The sequence below is a fragment of the Equus asinus genome, chromosome 3, assembly GCF_041296235.1.
Source record: "Equus asinus isolate D_3611 breed Donkey chromosome 3, EquAss-T2T_v2, whole genome shotgun sequence".
Lineage (NCBI taxonomy): Eukaryota > Metazoa > Chordata > Mammalia > Perissodactyla > Equidae > Equus > Equus asinus.
In genome coordinates, this window is record NC_091792.1 from 158,250,828 (window position 1) to 158,271,225 (window position 20,398).

The 20,398-nt window shown below is 58.8% G+C and overlaps 1 protein-coding gene across 36 annotated transcripts in view; it reads right to left on the reverse strand.

Moving 5' to 3' along the window:
- ABLIM2 (actin binding LIM protein family member 2) overlaps positions 1–20,398 on the reverse strand; it is a 166,876-nt gene that overhangs the window by 115,025 nt on the left and 31,453 nt on the right. For all 36 annotated transcript variants that reach the window (XR_011502376.1, XM_070506313.1, XM_070506316.1 and 33 more), the window contains exon 2: positions 3,468–3,611. Coding sequence is in view for 35 of the 36 variants with exons in the window: in XM_070506313.1 (XP_070362414.1) it covers positions 3,468–3,611 (144 nt within the window). In the remaining variant the exon portion in view is untranslated. The remainder of the gene's footprint in view (positions 1–3,467; positions 3,612–20,398) is intronic.

A 20,398-nucleotide genomic window follows, 5' to 3' on the forward strand; every position in this document is an offset into this window, starting at 1 on the left:
GATGTGATGCTTGGAGCTACAGCAGCCATCTTGAGACCATGAGGAAAGGCACTGGACGTGCACAGGATGAGAGGGGGAGAGGAGACAGTGGAGGGTGGGGAAACTGAGCAAGAACTCGCATCTCTGATGATCTTGTTGAGCTGTTGAATGAACCAGCTCTGGGGGGGAGGGCGCTACCTCCAGGCTTCGTGTCAAGATGATAAACATCCGCATTGTTTAAGGCATGATGAGTTGGGTGTTCTTTTTGATTCTCCCAAAGCCCCTCAATGACTCATCAACTCCGCATTTCCATGAGAGCCTGGATAAAAGATCAATCAGCACGCCTGAATAAACGCAGCTTCCTTAAGGCCGCAGGAACACTCAGCTGCCCCACGTCCTTCTCCAGCAGGTGAAGCAAGATGCTGCCTACCCGGGCTGCGTGAGACCCTGTCACTGGCTGAGGGTGGGTTGGCGGGGTCTTGGAACTGGGCCCGAATGCCCACAGGCTCCATCACCACCGCCACTCCTGTAGCAACCCTCCCCGGGCAGCAGCATGTGCACAGAGAGGGAGTCCCAGGTGCCCGTCTGTGCTGGCGCATCTCAGCCCCCGCAGGCCCGTGAGGAGGGGGCTGCGCTGTCCCCACGTCTGCTCAGGGGGCTGCAGCTCGAGGTTGAAGTGATCTGCCCCATGGGGAGGAGGGACCTGGGGCCGTTCCCATCTCCTACCAAACCCGATGGTCACAGCAGGGGACGGGGGACGCCCACCGCAGGGGCCTGATGCCTCTTACTGCCTCCTAAGGTCAGCGCCCACCCACAGGCCTTCATGCCGTGAGCCCCCCGTCGCCTAAAATGAGCTTCTAAAAAGAGCAATCGGGTGGGCTCTGCTTTTCAGAAACGTAGCAAACGCATCTTCACGGAGAGCAGAGAAAACTAAACCAGACAAACCCCACGACGGGGCCGGCAGGCTCTGAGGAAGGGAGGGGAAGCTTCGGGGGCGGGGGCACTGACCAGGGGGGCACTGACCACAGTGGGGCACTGACCAGGGCGGGGGGCACCGGCCAAGGGGGCACTGATGGGGCAGCTGTCACCTCCTCCATAGGAAAGATTTTGCGGGTGCTGATGCACTGCCTTCACCTAGAGCCTGGCGGCGGGTGTGGGGTGGTGGCAAAGGCAGGGGATGCGCTCTGGTTTACAGAAACGCGGGGGCTCTCCATTCCCACTCCACGACCCGCGCTGCTTCATCTTTTCCACACCCTCCCAGGCTGTGCCCTGGGGCGCACCCCTTGCTTCATGTCAAGCGGCCGTCCTGGGGGTGCCCCGTGTCCCCCTGGCAAGGACTCTAGCAGCCTTCGCCAGGTGGTGGTAACGAAGTACCCGGGAGGACGGAGTCAGGGGGAGAACTCACAGGGGTCAGGCCAGGCTGCGGACGTGAGGGGGACCCCTGGATCCAGGCGAATCTGGGGGTATCAAGTGACCCCTAGGGACGTCCCTGATTGCCCCCAGGCCCATGGACGGAGCCGCAGCCCCTCTGAGGGGCAGGGGCAGGGTCAGCCTCAGACGGAGGGTCCCAGGGCCCCCCTGCCCCTGCCAGCAATGGCGCAGCCCCCATGGGGTCCCCGCGTTGGGTAGCACTGGCAGCACTCATGGTCTTCCCTACATTGTCAGCCCCCTGCCCGGCCCCCCGTGTCTCCCCCGTTGCACTCAGACCTCCTCCAGGGCCAGGATGCATCAAGGCCATTTCTGGGGTGCTCTCCTTCTGCAGCTGAAGAGTCTGGGCCGGTGGTTCTCAAGTTTTCTTTTCAAACAGCAGGACTCAGTGCCGTCTTCACATGGAGCCTGAGGCCCCGACGCAGCTGCAGGCAGAGCCCTCTGGGGATGGGGGCTGACCTGCTGCCTCGCTCAGCCCCCGTCTCCCCCGTGGAGGCGCCTCCACAGAAGGCCCTCATGCAGGGGCCACGTGCAGGCCTGGGATCAAGCCCCGGACAGGCTCCTACGTCTCAGGCCGCAGCTGCCCCCTCGAGCGGACAGTCATCCGTCCCTCACTGCGCTGCCGGCTCGGGCAGGGGTCCCGCCCAGTCACACCAGCGAGCCCCCGTGCAGGCTGCCGCACGCCCTGTCCTGCACGCTCGCTGCCCCTACCCCTGTGACGGCCTGGCACCCCCTCTGACTGCTGGAGCCCTCCCATTTCCAAGTTAGAGCCTGAACCCCACCTCCTCTGCAAAGCCATCTCCGGAAGCTTCCAAGCCCTTCCTGCGCCCCCCTGGCCCTGGGTTTTACCACTAAAAGCGAACTTTCAAGTTGTGTTGCACACCTTGGCTGGTATATTTATCTCCTCACCAGCCAAAGCTAAGCCTTCTTACTCTTTAGTGCTCCCCAGAGCCCTCTGCCGGGCCCGGCGCACAGTAGGGCCACCGAGCCCCTGAGTGGAGCCTGTGAATGCAGCTGCAGTAACTTGACAGGGCCACCCAATGTCGGCAAAAATCATGTCCCCCAACCACCTACGTGCGGCATATTTCCCAGCTTTGCCCATAAACAAGCAAACCCTCACTGCTCCTTGAGCTCAGGAAGGTCCTCATGGCTAAGGCCGCGCGCATCTCTGAACGGCCAGAGGACGTCACAACAAGCCTCCAGGAAGGCAGGTGGTGAGGACCCCGCCCGCCGTGTGTGTGGGGCAGTGTGTCTAGTACCCTTAATATAATTCCTGTAAAACTGCAAACCCTTTGGGTGTGGATACTGTGTCAGATTGGTTTGACTTGCTCATTCCTTCCCCAAAATGCTATTTTTCATATACTTTTAGGAAATGAGATGCGAGTGCATGTCACCCCATTTGTGCACCTGGAGCAGGTGTTAACTCCAGAGTAGGAAGGAGGAGAGGGCAGGGGGGGCGCTCGCAGCCAAGCCCCTCCCCCACAGAGGGTTCCCCAGGACTGTTCTGTTTTAGTTTCTTCTCATCTTTTCGGTATTAAATTTAGTATATTATTCATGCTATTTCCAACAATCAGAGGAAGATCAAAGCGTCTGCACGTGGAGTGAGTGGTGAAGCCCTGCTCCGGGCGGGGCTCCCGAGGGCGTGTGGCCCAGCGTAGGTCCTGTGTGCCTGCGCTGTCAAGGTCACGCCGTCAACAATGACCATTTACCTTCTGGCTACGGGGCTCAGGCGGCCACTTTGCCCTGGCCACTGGCTCTGCGTCCTCGGACGCTGCAGCAGCCGTATGAGGACAGTCCTTGACACCTGGACCTCGTCCTCTGACCCTCCCGACTCTGGCCGATTCCTCGTCACGCCCACCAGGGAGGCAGGCCACACTGAGAAGACCACAGTGTTGCACGCAGATTCTGGACTCTGAGGATCTTCCAGCATCCCAGATCTAACAGGATTCCCAGAGACGCCCTGGGGTCCAGAGTCACAGCGGGGAGGCCTGGTCTGGAGGCCACGCTGCAGGGCCGTCCCTGTGGCCGTGGCAAGCGGGACGGGGGTCAGAGGTGCTCACCTTTGCAGACGAAGCACTTGATGTGGAAGTGCTTATTCTGGACGCGCAGCACCTCCCCCTTGCACACGTTCCCGCAGGTGTGGCACAGGATCACCGTGCCGGGTGGCTTCTCCACGGGGCTGTGCGCAGCCTGGGGCTCCGACACTGTGGGGAGAAAGGGGCCAGTTACAGCGTGGGATGCACCAGGAACAGGGGAGCAAAGCAGCAACAACACCAGGACTCCGGCCCACCCACCCCAGCACAGGTCCCATAGGACGTCAGGGGACAGACTCGTCTTCTTCCTTGGGGACCCGTGGATGATGTGAGAGGCCATCTGGCCAACCCCTTGCATCACTCAATCATCTCTATGTGGCTTATCTCCCAATCTGTCCACAGCAGCCCCACCCAATGAGCGGGGCCTGGCCCTCGTCGCTGTCTGCACACCAGCTCCGATGGAGTGGTCACACCCCCCCACCCTGCAGAGCGGCGGCCTCGATCTGGCACGAGCTCAGCCCTCCAGGGCCTCGGGAGCCAGGTTCCCCTGGTGAGCTCGCAGCCCTTCTGCAGCCAGGAGACCCAGAGCCACCTCTTCTGCAAGCACAGCCCTACTGTGACGTGGCTTCAAACTCCCTCTGCATCCTGGGGACACTGACCTGAAATTGTCTCTGTCCCCTTTTAAGCCAGCCACGACCCAGGACATTTGAGGCGCTGGAAACCCATGGAGGGACGGGTCGGGGCAATGGTTAAATACACACGCAGGCACACACACACACATTTACACAACTGCCTCATACTAGCGTTGACCAAGCATCGGCCCTCATCTCTGTTGTAAAAATCGAGGAGGTGGACGTCAGGCAGAGGAGGGCATTTCTCCATCCAGTTTCCGACCTGCCCCCCGTCCTCCCCAGCCCCCAATCTGCCGGAGTGGAGCCCCTCTCCTCCTCTGCGGTCCCTGCCCACCGTGGGAGTTGACCGTGGGCAGCACAGAGGGGGGCCTGGCTCCTGCTGGGGACAGTAGGCCTTCTGGGGAGGAGGGCTCTGCACACCCCAAGGGCAGCGGGTGTCTGCTGTCTGGGGACAAGAAGCCACACTGCCTGGAGACGCAGGAACAGGAGAGAAGCTGAGCGGCACGAAAAATAACCGGGTGTTGCCCTGGTCACCCCAGACCCCCGTCATTGCCTGCCTCGCGTTTCCAGAGGAGTCAGGAAACCAAACAGCAGGCTGGACGGCGCAGAGGTCACGAGGGCTCCATGAGCTAGTCTGTTGTCCTGGGAGCCACGGGGACATTTCCTGCTCTGGTTAAATGTCAACAGCAGGTTGGCCTTCGCTCCTTTTCCCTAGAGAATAATTGCAGAAACTGCTTCATCTATTATTTAATAAAGTTGCCAGGAGGAGGCAGAGAGTGAGGCTCTCCTGGGCTTGAAGTTAAGACTCCTCAGGCGGAACAAGCCGCTGGAGTCGAGGTTTGAAACCCACGCACAGGCCTGGGGATGCCCGGGGCTGACGTGGGGCTGACGGGCTCCTGAGTCACCCTGGTGCACGTGTGAGGCTAAACTGAGATTGCAGGGGCTGGGGGAGTAGACCTTCCACTCTGCGATCTTCTCATCTTCTCATCTGTTAGGCATACAGAGAACAAGACGCCATCATCTCTCCACAAGCAGACAAGGCACGTTTGTATACTACTGGAATCTGGCTCAAATCCCGGATGAGGGAAACATCAAACCAAGCACGCTGGGGATCCATGTCAGAGTCCTGGGGGCTGCCTGGGCTGTGGGGGCAGACGGCCCCGTGCTGCTCCAGCCTCCTCTCCTACGTGCTGTGATCTCAGGTGAGTCCCGGGAACTCCCAGCCTTCCGTCTGTCTGTCCGTCCATCCGCCCTCTGCTCACATCACCTGTCCCCGGGGGATGCTAGGAGGATGGGCAGAAATGGTTGCCCAGCGAGCAGCCTGGGGCCCAGCAAACCGTAAGTCCTCAATACACAATAGCTATTGTCGGTTTCAAGAACACACAGCCTGACATCACCAGTTTCCCGGTTACTGGAGATAGATTTGGTTTGGGGGAAAAGCTACTTTAAGACATCATTTTTGCTGGGAGCACCCAAGCCCTCCCACCTGGAGCATCCTCAAAAGCCTCGGGGCCTCTGGGCAGTGGCAGGTGGGAGGGGGTGCTGCCCTCTGGTGGCAGGAAGCAGACACTGCACTGTGACCAAGGACGCCAGCCTCCTGTGCGGGTACCAACGCACAGGTAGTCCCTGCCGCCCGCGTCTGCCCGCTTGGCCCTGGCCTCATGTCTGTGAATCTTGTGGATTTGTGGTGTGGACCTTTTTGCGCCCCCATCCGGACTCTTTCCTCGCACCTCCCGCTGTGGTCGCTGCTGCCGCTGCTGAGCGAGCAGACCCAGATGAGGGGAGCAGGGGAGCGGGGCCGCGCCGGGCAACACCCCAGATTTTCTCCAGGCGGCCCCAAGACAGGGATGGGGCCGTTCCCACCAGGACTCGTGTCTGCTGCTCCGATGTCACATAAAGAAAAGAACTATCAAGAAATGAGCTCTCAAGCCAGACATGAAAGAAAAGACATGAAGGAAACTCACACGCATATTACTAGGTGTCAGAAGCCGATCTGAAATGTCTACATGACATTCTGGAAAACGCAAAACTATGCGACAGTAAAAGGATCCAGGGTTGCCAGGGGCCAGGGGGAAGGGGGTGAACAGGTGGAGCACAGGGGACGTTTAGGCCAGTGAAATACTCTACGATATGATATGAAAATACGGTACTGTCACAGTGGACGCATGTCATCATGCATTTGTGCAAACCCCCAGGACTCATGACACCAAGAGCGGGCCCTGCTGTCGACCACGGACGTCAGTTCATAAGAATATTTCAAAATCGGTTCCTCAGTTATAAGAATTGTGCCACACCAATGCAGGAGGTTCACAGGGGAAGCCGGGAGGGTGGGTGGCATGTACGTGGGAACTCTCACTCTCTGCTTTCTGTTCAATTGTTCTGTAAACTGAAAACTGCTCTAAGAAATAAAGTCTGATAAAAACTTTAAAAGAGAGAGAGAAACAGAGAAAGGGAGAGAACGGCCACGCCCCGAGACCTAACAGCAAATGCGGCAGGTTCGTTTTCCCCAGCGCCAAGAGCGGCTCTAAGGTTTGGTTTAACAAGTCTCTGACTGTGATAATAACAGAAAACACGAACTGGAGCGGTAAGGATCAATCACACAAGGCTGTGATTATTTAATCCCCTGTGCTAATGGAAGCCCAGAATGGGGGGCCCGCCGGGAATAGAAAGGGTCATTGCAGTAACGTGGACACATAACGCTCAGGCTCAGCATGGCGGGCGCGGCTCGGGGCTGAGGAGGACCTGCAGACTGCCATCCCTCCCCTACATCCCTCCAGGTGCAATCCTGCTGTGTCCCCAGGAACGGCCGGAGGAACGGGACAGCAGCCAGCAAGGCCAGGTTTGCACCCACGGCAGGGGTGCAGGGGCAGCTGTGTGACCTCGGATGGCATACTGAACATGGAGGAGCCTCAGTTTGCACATCTGTGAATTGGAGTTGGGTCTCATGAGGCACTTTTTAGAATCTGCAGAAGCAGAGCAAGCCCCTGGCCCAAGAGCTGACAGTGTCGTGAACAACAGCTTAGTCCTCTCCAGTCTCAGAGGTGGACCTGCCACTCGGGCTGGGGACGGCGGTCTGGGGTTCCCCAAGGGCCACACCTTTGTTCACACATCAGCCTCACCAGCGGATGTCCTGACTTTGCCTGCGAGCTTCGGCCCACCTCAACATGTGGCAGGGCGGCAAGCCCGCAGGGAGATAGTCCTGTACCGATCCCTGCTACACTCTCCCTGGCTGTGTCCCCCGGGCAGGTCACATGACCTCTTGGGGCCCCAGCTTTCTCCTCGATAAAATGGGGACAAGTCTTCCCAAACATGGGACCCTTGTGTGGAGCAGAAGAGAGAGCACGTGTGAGGCTGTGACCCAGCTGGGCACCGGCCGCATTGTTGGGGTGCAGGAGGCGGGCACTATGATTGGGGTTAGGGGTGGAGCAGCCGCTGCCCCCACAGTTGGTCTGATGGCCATCCAGGTAGCTGGGGGCTGCCCAACACTGACCTCTGCTCCAAGTGCCTTGCCCAGTCCTGCCCAGTCCTGGTGCTCTGAGCGGGACCAACCCAGAGCCAGCACCAGGCCTCGCTGGCCCTTGGCTTGGGGAGCAGGCACGGTGGCTGAACCCCACAAATGCCATGGCCACTGTCAAGGTCAAGCCCTTGGTTCTGCTGTTTCAGCTGGCAGAGCTCCAGAACCGGGGTGAGGGTGTCCTTGGGCTGATGGCGTCCTCACGCTGATCACTCGGACCTCGAGCATCCTCTGCCCGCAGAGCCGGGCAGCATGCCTCCGGCCAACTTACCACCGAACACTGCTCTCCACTCCTTGGCCCAGACCTGACCGGGGCGACTTCCCACTCTGTTCACAGAAATTCACCGAGCTGACTTCATTCCAGACACCAGAAGCAAATGTGCCACGCTTCTTCCAGTCATCAAACCTGGAAGCCAGCTGTGAGGCCACCTAGAACACAGGCTCTGCACTGTCTCCTTTCCCTTCCACGTGATCCCAATTCGTGCAGGTGACACTGCAGCCCTGCCCCCTCCAGCTGTGGAGCATCTGCCCAGATCCTTCACGGCGCCCCAGGCCGCTGGACACCACGCAAGTCACCATGACTCCAGCCTGCAGCTCGGCCGAAGGCCACTCGACTCCAACTGCGAAAACAGCAAAGCTACTCTTCCTGTTGCTGTTTGCTGGCTCATTCATTCATTCACCCACCCAACAAATGTTTGAGGACCTACTATGCGCCCCATTCCCAGGCCTGACAGACCGAGTCCCGGCCCGTGCATTCTCTCATTTGGTTCACACCGTGCCCCACAGGAACAGTCTATCACCCTGCTTTATGGAAGAGGACACTGAGGCTGGGAGACGGCAGAGGACTTTCCCAAAGCCACACGCCTAGGGAAGGGACTCACCGAGGGTCCCAGCTCAGCTGTGTCTGATGCCCCACCGTCCCCTCAGCCACCTGCTGGTGCGCAGGTCTCATATCACGTGCTCACTCGCTCAACAAACAGAGGAACAGGAGGCTGTGGGCATCGGGGAAGGTGGCTGTGCACACTGGCCACCACACCAGTGTGGCAGACGGCGGGAGAGGGGACACGCCGGGCTGAGGGAGCACAGGGAGGGCCAGACGCCTCGCTCGTTCCAGCGACTCACCTCTCGCCTTCCACGACCCTTGGGGATGTTTCAACTGTCTGTCTCCACCCCTTCTCCACGGCTCTGCACTTAGTGTGTCCCTCCTCCAGGGCCCCCGACGCGGGACCCCAGCAGGCGTCCTGGCCTGGCCAGAGACGCACAGTCAGCTTGTTTTCCAGGGTTGTCCTGGAGGTAAGCCCCCCTGATGTCAGGAGCTTGCTGTGTACTCGGGGTGCTGACTAGAGCCCATGCCACAGCTGTGACGATGTGTAGAGCTCTCTGCTCTGCTGTGTGTGTTATGAAGGCAACTGGCTTGGGGTTTCCAAATTTTATGACTACGTACGAACACTAAACAAGCTTTATAAGACCACACGTGCACATCCGCTCCTGAGATTCCGATACACCCAGAGCGGGTCCCGGGATGCAGAGTTCTCGCCCTCCCTCTCAGGCTTTCCTTCTAACCGTGACAATGAGTAGAGGACTACGGAGGGACACACAGGGCTGTGGGCATGCACAGAAAGGAGATGAACCTGTGTGCAGTCAGGGAGGGCTTCTAGGAGGAGGTGACAGGAGGTGGACAGCAGCCTTCAGGGACAGCAGCAAGTACACATGACTGTGCTCCTCTACATCACAGCACTGACCATGCTGGGTGGGCTTTATCCACTGGCCTGTGTGCCTCCCCTGGCCTGAAAGCCCCCCAGGGCCAGGGGCCAGGTCTGAGGAGTGTGTCTCCCTAGGGCCTGGTCGTGGGGGAGACCCAGGCTTGGCTGGGAGACGGCTCTCACATGCCACTTGTCCATAAGCATCCTCTAGCACGGGCGTTTCTGTAGGCTGGTTCTCTAAGCACAGTTACTGGCACAAATGCACGTGCGCCCTGAATTTTCACACATCCTGCCAGACTGCCCTCTGTCACCCCCTGCCCGCCTTGGAGAGTCTGTCTCCCCGCCCTCAGAACCCTCTCCTTATAGGTCACGTCTCGGTTCGGGAACAGGTCCAGGCCTCCGCCGCTGCCTTCCCCAGCGTTACGTGCTGGAAAATCACGCCAAATTGCACGCGAGCTCTCCCTCCTTAACCTACTTAAGGGCTGGCTGCTAATTACAGTCGTGAACCGGGAAGCTGATCTCTGGAACCCACCCAGTGCCGCCAAGGCCATCGCAGCCTGGGCCCAAAGAGTGAGCTCCGTGGGCCTCGGGCTGCCCCCCACGGCCAGAGAGGCCATCCCGTCTGACTTTTCTGTGGTTCATCTGGTCCTCCACCGGGTGAAGATGCAGTGGGTGCCCACTCGCCACCAAGCTCAGGCTGACACCGGGCCCGGGGCAAAGCAGACACGGTCCCTGCCCCACGGAGCTGGCACTCGAGGGCACAAAGACAGGGACAGACATGGAAATGCCCCCTGCAGGAAGCTCATGGCACCGGACACCCGGGCTCTGGGCCCAGGGACATTCCTCCAGGGATCTGCCCTCACCCCTGTTTGAATAATCACATGATCCTCCTGGGGTGCCACCTCCATGTGAAGCTGCTCCCTCGCCACCCCGAAGCAACCCGGCCCTCTTCTGATTCCCACAAGCGCGGTCTCTGGTCTCTCCCAGGGAGCCACATGTGCTCATCCGAGCCCTTGATCTGCCCCACGGCGGACTGCGGCTCCCCAGGTCAGCGACCGGCTCTGCCCTGTCTCGGGGTTCTAAGAACTGAACTCAGGGCTTGAGCACAAATGTTTGCAGACAGAACCGAGTATGTGCAAAGGCCTCATATTCCCAAACCAGCCAACTTCTATGCACCTCTCAGCACCCTGTCAGCCCCAGACCCTGCGCTCCTGGGCGCTGAGCCACCGGTGTCCTCCGCGCCCTGCCCAGGGCTGGCCCAGGGGCGGCAGTGAACAGGTGTCAGGTGAGTGAGCCGACACTCCTGCGCATTGAACGTCCTTCTGACGTCTGTCCCCTCTGAAGGAGGTGTAGGCCCTAAGCCTGCAGCTCCATGCTGCCCAGGGAGGCCCAGCTCCCGGGCCTGTGCCCGGTACCCAGCAGGTACTCGGTGAATGCGAGGAGTCAACTGTATCACCCTGGAGCACAACCTTTCCGTACAGGTGTCTGTCTCCCCCTCCCCACAGCACGCACCAACCACACCTACACATTCCAGCACCTCAGGATGTGTCCCCCACTCCTTCTGGAAGTCTTTCTCTTATCCCCTCCGAGCTCCTTGGGGGCCTCTGAACCACCCCTGTGGCAGACTGTATTTTCAAAGACGGCTACACGACAGCCCCATCCCACATGCTCTTCTCCAATACCACACTGACACCTCTCCCACCAGGCGGTGGGGTCTGAGACCCCTCCCCTTGAACCTGGGTGGGCCTTTGCAACGGCCTCAGCCAACAGAACACGGAAATGACACCAAGTGCCATCCAAGCTAGATTGTAATGCCACCACCTTCTGCCTTCTTCGTAGGATGCTCATTCTCGGGGCCCAGCGGCCACGCTATGAGGAAGTCCAGCTACCCCAGATGGAGCGACCACATGCAGAGGGCACGCGGAGCCGTGCGGGCTGACAGGCAGCAGCGACCGCCAGATGTGTGAGCAAAGACACCTCCAGAGACTCCAGTCCCCAGCTCTCAAGTCACCCCAGCCTGCTAGTCGTCCCAGATGAAACCTCAGACACTGTGGGGAAGAGACAAACATCCCTGCCAGGCCCGTTCTGAGCTTCTGACCCTCAGGAACATGAGTGTAACTGAACCATTGTCTGATGCCATTAAGGTTTGGGGTGGTTTGTTACGCAGCCACAGAAAACCTGAATGCCACCACAACCACGACCCCAGAATCCTTTCCCCAGGTCCGTACATGGCCTTCCTCCCTCCTCTGCACATGGCCTCCTGGCGGCTCACTCCAGACCTCTCCAGAGACAGTCGCATCACCTCCTTCAAGGCCAAAGCCCCACGGGGAGGTGCCTGCTGTGTTGATCCAGAGGAAATGCCCGAAGTCTGGCATGACCTTGCTGGAATCTTCACAGCCACCCCAGGAGAGAGATACTCTTGGGACCATTTGGCAGTTAGAAACTGAGCTCAGAGAGGTAAAATAACCAGCCTAGAGCCACACAGCCAGGAAGGGCAGAGCCAGGATTCAGCCCCAGGTCTGTCTCCCTCCTGTTCACCCACCCTGGCTCTCAGGCAGCAGCAGCCCATTTCCAGCCTCCTGACCCCACCTGCTGCAGGCTCCGTCCATTGATGGTCACGCCCACCGCAGCTCCACCCACTGAAGCCCCGCCCACTGCAGCTCCGCCCGCACAGCCATGCCCGCCACAGGCGCCACTCACTGAAGGCCCGCCCACAGCCCAGCCCCGACAGCCTCCCATCTTGGGGTCCTCCACTCTGCCTGGGTTCCACCCACCTGCTCCTCTGAGAAGAGGCCACTTTGCTCTCTGCGGGCATGACCCAGCAGCTCTGAGCTCTCTCCGCACTGAGACGAGTTTATTACCTTCTGCACTTAATTCCGGAAACTGGCCCTGCCTGCTCCGAATTCCACCAAGGTCGTCCTCGCTGAGCCCCATGTGGGCATCTCTCCTAACTCTCCTGCAGGCATCCCGGGGCCTAGCTGGTCACCCAGGGAAGAGACTGCTCCAGCTGTCCCCGGCCCCAGTGATCAAGGGCACAACTCAGGCTGAGCCAAAGGGAGTAGAGTCTTAGATTCCTGCTTCACGCAGGGACCCCACAGCCAGACGCGATGACCCCACAGCAACAGGAAGAGGGACCACCGTGGTTTCTCCAAGAGGCTGGTTAAGGTCCAGCCAGTGAGGGTGATGGGACGGCCAACTGTGCCAGCTCCAGGCCAAGGGTTCTGGACAGCTCATCTGTGCAGGGCGGTCACAGCTGTGCCCTGCTCTCAGTGATGTCGTGGGGGTCAGAGGAGACAGTGCAGGGGGCTGGACACTGAGCCAGGCACACAGCAGGAGCTCACCACACAGTTCTGGGGGCTCAGGGAGTCCTTGGACACTGACCTGATGGCCAGGTCTCGGGGGATGGGGGCACCCAGCTACAGAAAAGCACCCTGACACTCATGTCTGGAGGCCCCCTGGGACCCTGAGCAGGAGCTGGCCACTGGGAGGCTAGTCCTACAGTCCTGGGGAGGCCTGTCCTGCTGGGCAACTTGGGGCAGGCCCCTGTCCCCCCAGCCCCGTGTCTAATCTGAGGTGGCCTCTAAAGTGCCAGGTGTCTGAGAAGTTCTCCATTTGACCCGGCAAGCTCACAGCAAGGGACAGTCAGGAGGACGGAGCCCCCAGGACAGGCTCTCATGCTGGCAAGGTGGCAGGATCAGGGAGGGGGGCCTTGAGCACAGCACATGCAGCACCCTCTGCTCAGGTCCCTCCCCTGCTCAATAACCTCCCACGGCTCACCACAGCCAACAGAACACAGCTCAGCCCCCGGAGCCACCTGTTCCCTGACTTATCTCCCACCGCCCCATGATCCCAGACTCTCCCAAGTTGTCCTCCATGATCCCGGCACCAGCAGTGGCTCCTACCATCCCCTCTCCTGGAATGCTGCTCCTGCCCATCTCCACCTGTGAAAACCGGACTCGTCCTTCAAGGCCCATGTCCACCGCCTCCTCCATGCTGACAGTGTGTTGACAGAGGACACTGTGTGCTGAGCTCCGTGCTGGAGGCTCTGAGCACCGAGCATCTCTCATCACCACAGTAGCCCTGTAAGAACACTGTACCCATCTTACAGATGTGAAAACTGAGGCTCAGCAGGTGAGAGATTTGCCCATTGTCCCCCCAGGCCACTGACTCTGCGACCTTGAACAAGTCATGACACCCCTCTAAAACAGCCAGTGACCTCTGCCCTTCAGAGGCTTCTCCAGGCTCCCCAGCTGGAGACCCCACTGGAGGCTCCTGTCTGCTCTCCAGGGCCCCCTAAGGATCAGCGCCAGGCGGGGGGAAAATGACCCAGTTCACTTCCTGGGTGATGCTCACTGTCGCAGCATAATTATCCTCTCCAATGTGCCTCGGTTTGGGTACTGAACCCAGGGTCACTCGCCCACAGGGGGCCTCTGCTCCAGGGGGAGTGATGCTCCGGTCCTTTCCAGGCAGGTCAGGACCCCAAGGCCCGCCTGTGAGCCACAGTGAAACTCCACTCCCCCAGGGAGGCCAACAAGTCAGGGAAGGGATCCCCAGCTAAGCGAGAAGAGCCTGGCCTCTGGATCCCAGCCAACCAGCTCAGAGCCAGGTGCCCCCTGAGGTGGGGCCGAGTCCCAGGAGTCGCACGTTTGTCCCGTCCTGAGGCAGGAGCGCATTCAGACAAAGTCATTCTCGGCCACAAAATGGGCTCAGCTCACCAAGCGACGGCCATACACATAGGGCCCTGGGGTCACCAGGCAGCCCCATCGAGCCTGCAATGAGCCTCTTCCGCGGGAGGTTGGGGACAGGGGGCAGGAAAAGGAAAACCGCCGTGCCGGCCACATTCTCCCTTCCTCTCGGGCAGTGTGGGATGGGAGAAAGGGGGGTCCTAGGAGGCCACAAAAAGAACCCATCTCTGGGGGGTTTGTGTCCCCCAGATCCGTATGTTGGCATCCTAACCCCCAGGACCTCAGAACATGACCTGATTTGGGGAAGAGGTCTTTACAGAGGTGATGAAGTTAAAGTGAGGCCATTAGGGTGGGCCTGATCCATATGGCTGTGTCCTTATAAACAGGGATAATTAGGGCACAGAGACAGACGCAGAGAGGGAGCAAAATGTGAAGACACAGCGAGAGGACGGCCACCTGCAGCCCCACGAGAGATCCATCCGTCACAGGCCTCGGAAGGAACCCACCCTGGCGACACCTCGAGACTGGACTGTGGCCTCCAGAACTATATGAGCCTAAACCTCTGTAGTCAGAGCCCCCAGGCCGTGGTACTTTGTCACGGCGGCCCCAGGGAACAAACCCACTGTCCTTGCGGGTGGAAAGAGCCGGAGGCTGGGCCTGGGTCTTGCCAGCTCACTGCTCCCTGCTCCGAGCCTGTTTTCCATCTGCAGATGGGACGACGTGGGCTTCTTGGGGATGGAGACGTGGCAGTCACCGAGCAGGGCTGGCCTGTGGTGGGGGCTCAGCAGGAGTCAGTGTGTGTGCGTGCAGGGGTCCCTTCCAGAAGCAGAAGCTGGGAGAGACGGGGCAGTGAGCAGCCCCCTGGAAGTTCAAGCTGGCCACGGGGGCTCCCAGTAGACTTCGGCTTGAGCTTCTCGCAATTTCCGGGACTCTTTAAGCTTCAAGCAGCTGGTCCAGGCGCCCTCACCACCCACGTCCCTGGAGGGTATTATTTCATTCTGGGAAGAGCAGCCCTTCCTGACTGGAGAGGCATCTGAGGATCTCAAGGGTGGCATTCCGGAAGGTCAGGGCTTAGCGGTCATCTGGGCCCATCCCCGCCACACCCCCACTCCCGCACACACAGGGGAAGCCACCAAAAGGCAGAGAGGGGCAGACCCTACCCAGATCTCACAGAAAGTCTTCAGCCGGGCCAGGACCAGGGCTCGGGGCTCTGGTGCCCCCAGGCCAGTGGTTGTCCCCCACATCACACTGCTATGGGCCAGGGTGGCCACTGCTGAACCAACAAGTGACCCCGTCTGTGTCTTCCATGCATGCCCAGGGCCAGCATACAGCAGATGCCCAGCTAATGTTCCTTAAATCTAATTGCAACACAGGAAGTGCCTCTGGTGATTCAAGCACTGGACAGTGGATTGGCAGGGTGACAATTAATAACTGAGTGACAATGTCATCTTTCAGTTCTTGTGCCCGGACTGAGTGCCAGGCACTGCACTGGGCGATTTCTGTCGATGACCTGGGTCGCAGAGCTGAAAATAGGCAAACGGCACAGCTGGGGTTCAAACCCAGGCCCGCAGGACCCCAAGCCCTGGCTGTCAGCTCCCACGGAGAGGATCTGTGACGGCTGAGCTAAACCCACCAGGGCCCCTCACTCCCCATGCCGTCTGCCCTGGGACACTCCCAGTGGGGGCCCAGTCGGCTGGGGGACCTGCCAATATGCCCCCAGTGCACCCTGGCCAGCTCAGAATCACCAGCTGCCCCCCCCTGCCCAGGCCTCTGAAGATGGGGCTGCAGCCTTGACCTGGAGGCACCCCCCACTGGGTGTGGGGCCCAGCTGCCCCACAGGGCACCGTCGGTTAAGTCCAAATGGCCTGGAAAAGTCCCTGGCTTTGAATGCAGCAGGGATGGCCACAGGGGTGCGAGAGGTCACAGTCCTCCCCCTCGACCTCTCCTCCTATCCTGTTTCCCGGGGGGGACACCATCCACCATCTAGATCCTGCGATGCACCTGTCACTTTTAGTCCCATTATCTGGTTCATTCCGCACATTTGGGAACCGTCCCCTCTTGACTGTTTTACAGAAGGGCACAGAGGTTCCAAGAAGCCAGGCAGCTTGCCCGGGCCAGGACTGGACCCCACTTCTCTTGGGCCCTGCTCTTCACGCGGCCACACTGGGCTGGCGAGAGGGGCAGGAGAGGGAGGCAGGGAGGGTGAGGAGGGAGCCAGCTCTGGGGAGGCAAGTCCATCTGGGCCCCGATTCCGCGTGTGGCATCTTCCTGGCCGCACCTCCCTCCGCTGGTGTCCCTGCTCGGCAAACCTCCTCCCACCTGGGGCTGTTCACACTGACTACGGGCAGTCGGGCACCGGGCAGGCTGGCAGCATTGGTAGGGCGCTCACTGCCTCTGCCCGCAAGGCCCAGGTCTGTCTCCCCACGCGGCTGCCAGGACCCTCCTTTCCTGAGTCTGGAACTAGCGCCCTCTGCATTCTTCCCGGCCAGCTGGCAGCCCTCACTTGGGGTCTTATCCCTGCCTGACCCTCCCCCAGGGCCTGGGGCCCCAGACACTTGCACGGTGCACGGAGACCCTGGTCTCCCACGTCATAAAGCGGCCACTGGTGTCTAAGCCTGCAAAACCCACAGCGAAACGCCGGCTTGAGGCCAAAGTTCAATTTAGAATTCCCCCAGCCTGCTCCCGGGGCTTGATACCATGACCCCCTGTCCACGCGCGCTCGTCACGATGCCCGAGCAGCAGAGAGGCCAAGCACGATCGTCACATTTTCTCCACAAAACGAGAACAGTAAGAGCCAGTTTAGTGATGGGTGTCATTAATGAAGGGGCCTCAGGTTGGGTCTGGAAGGCCTTGGACAGAATCCTCCATCGCTGCAGACGCCACGGGCCGGGAAGCCAGTACTGCCGGGACACAGGGGTGGGTGCCCGGAGGGAGTGGGGGCCTGAGGGTGAGCCGGCTTCCAGGCCCTATCCCGCCTCCGTGGGCAGCCCGCACCTCTCTGAGCTTTGCTCGGCGGGACTGTGAGGGCCGGGGAGGGTAACAGCGGATACCAGAGGTGCGGGGCTGGCCCGTGGCTTTGGATGAAGGCCCGGGGCAGACGTCTGTCCCCAGCGTCCACCCAGAAACAGCCATGCTTCTCTCGTCCGCGCTGCCTGTCTGCTCCCCACGACGGCCCCCACCCTCCATTTCTGAGGCCCACGTGTGCCGTGTCGGTGAGAATGTGCATGGCCAAGAACCCCCCAAGGTGACGGGGCCCGGCTCAGCCTATAATCGTGCGGCTCCCGGCACACGTGCAGGCCTCGGGCCGCATCTCCAGGCATCCGTGGGCGCTTCACCCAAGGGAAACACCCGTGAGCTTCCTGTACAAAGACGTCTCCTTCCTGAGGCACAGGTGTCACGCCCAGCCAGGCAGGTGTTCTGGGGTGAGGCTGGCCATCCCGGGCGGGACGTTGCCACCAGGCTGAGCTGGAAGTGGCCCTGGCTGCTGCTGGGACAGAGGCCGTGCCATTTGGTGGCTCTGAGAGCAAATGAGCAGACACAGGTCGGTACCTATGCAGGTGGGTTCAGGTGCGTGTGATGTCTTCAAATGCCCTTCATCCCCATGTGGGCAAGTGCAGGCTCATTCTCTCCAGTCCTGTCACGAACCGGCATGAGAGACATTGTCACTTCACGCGGCAGATAAGGAAACCGAGGTTCAGAGATGCTCAGTAACTTTGGCGGGGTCACACAGCCCACAGCAGCAGAGCGGGAACTCGAACCCAGGTCTCCATGGGATGGGACTGGCTTCTGCCCCTTCTGGCCTTTCTTCCCTCTGTCACTTTCTGTTCCCCTCCAAATCGGCTGGTCCAAGGAAGGCCAGCGGGAGAGAAGCATGTCCGGAGTGTCCAGTTAAAACTGGGCATCCGATTGCTGGCCTGGAGCCCAGGGAAAACCGAGCTGTGCAGGAGGGCCGCACACGGGCTGCAGTTCTGCGGCATCGGGGCGACGCGCGCACAAGAGCACAGCCCTTCCAGTTAAAGCCGGTCTCGGGGTGGGGGGTAGGGTTGGGGAGGGGGGCGGCATCTCATTTATCCCAACAGGGCCCAGCGCACACACCAGCCTCCAAAGGTCACAGCCAGAGGCTAAACTCAGGCGGGCCGGGCTCACTTACGCCTGGTCACACAGCCTGTCTGCCTGGACAGGTCCCGGCCCAACCCGGACAGGCCAAGAGGTGTGGCCCCCTGACGGCACACAGCGCTGTGTGGGAGCCCCTGCCGGGCCCCCGAAAGGAGGGTTCCTTTGGTTTCAACGACAAAAATCACTTCTTTCCGGGGCCGCCTCCATGGCCGAGTAGTTAAGTTCGCGTGCTCTGCTGCGGCGGCCCAGGGTTCGCATCCTGGGCGCGGACATGGCACCACTCGTCAGGCCACGTTGAGGCGGCATCCCACATCCCACAACTAGAAGGACCTGCAACTAAGATACACAACTGTGTACAGGGAGGGTTTGGGGAGATAAAGCAGGAAAAAAAAAAAAAGATTGGCAACAGTTGTTAGCCCAGGTGCCAATCTTTAAAAAAAAAAAAATCACTTCTTTCTGATCTGATTATATTCATAAGACTATTCACTGTCAGCAACCCAAAGAGTACATAAAAGTTGAAGAAAAATTAAAAGCCCTGGGGCCGGCCCCGTGGCCGAGTGGTTAAGTTTGCGCGCTCCGCTGCAGGCGGCCCAGTGTTTCGTCGGTTCGAATCCTGGGCGCGGACATGGCACTGCTCATCAAACCACGCTGAGGCGGCGTCCCACATGCCACAACTAGAAGGACCCACAACTAAGAATATACAACTGTGTACCAGGGGGCTTTGGGGAGAAAAAGGAAAAAAAAAATCTTTAAAAAAGAAAAAAAAAAGCCCTGATAACCTTTTGCTCAGAGATACCCACTCAGCATCTTGGTGGCCATTCTACCATTGACTTCCATCAGCCACAACTATCTTCATCTCCACACAGACACACCCAGGATATGATACATGATATAACACGGGACAGGATATAATAATGGAATGTAATATAGCACATTTTCTCAGGGGCAGAACCGACGCCTGGCCCTTGGGCGTCCCGGATGTGACCCCTTAAAAAAGAGCACCCCAAACATCTCCAGAACCTGCCCGGCCTGCCAGGTGCTCGGTGCGCACCTTAAGAGAATAACAGCTTTACTGAGAGAGAATTCACATACCGCACAATTCAATGGTCTCTGGGATGTTCACAGAGTTGTTTGGTCCATCCCCATAATCAGTTTTAGAACATTTGATCATCCCCAAAAGGAGACCCCCTACCCACGACCGTCCCTCCCCACCCCGGGCAACTGCTAATCTCCTTCCTGTCTCTGTAGATTTGTCTAGTCTGGACAGGCCACACGAATGAATCACACACTGTGCGATCTTTTGTGTCTGGCTTCTTTCACTGAGCATAATGCAGGGTTCATCCATGTTGGAGCATGTGTCAGGACTCCATTCCTTTTTACGTCCAGATAATATTCCGTTCTGTGAACGTGCCATGTGTTTCCGTCCACCAGTCGAAAGAGTCAGGGGTCGTTTCCCGTTTTTGGCTTTTAGGAATAAGCTGCCCTGCCCATTCACGTACAAGCCCTTTGTGTGGACACGTTTCCATCTCTCCTGGGTACACAGCTAGAGTGAATCGCCGGATCCTATGGGAACTCTGTGTTTAACCATTTGAAGACCTGCCGGGCCACTTTCCTAAGTGGCTGCAGCATTTGACATTCCACCTGCAGCCGCATCCAAGCGCTCCACGTCCTTGTCAGCACTGGCTATTGCTGGTCTTTGTGTTTACAATCATCCTGGTGGGTGCGACCTGCTACCCACTGTGGTTTTGATTCGCGTTTCCCTGATGGCTAATGACATCGAGCATCTTTTCTTGGGCTTATTCACTATCTTCTCTGGTGAAATGCCTATTCAGAACTTTTGTGCATTTAACGTGCTTGTCTTTTTATGATTGAGTTTATAAGAGTTGTTCATATGTTCTAGATATGAGTCTAGATCTAGATCTTTTCAGAGCTATGATTGGCCAATATTGTCTCCAGTTCTGTGGGTTGTTTTGACTTTCTTCATAACGTTCTTTGCAGCGTAAAAAGTTTTAATTTGATGAAATCCAATTCATCTGTTTTTTCTTGTTGCTTGTGCTCTCAACGTCATTTCTAAGAAACTAGGGAGCACAAAGGTTTTCTTCTAAGATGTTTTCTTCTAAGAGTTTCAGAGTTTTTAGTCTTTGCTCTCACAATAATTTCACATGAAGAGAACCCCATTTCCCCGACTGCTATTTTTAACCCAAGATGCCATTCCTTCATCTGGGAATCGGGAACAATAGTGCTTATTTCACTGGGTTTGTGCCATTTTTAATATTACTATTGTTTGCTCTCGGCCATCAGCAGGATT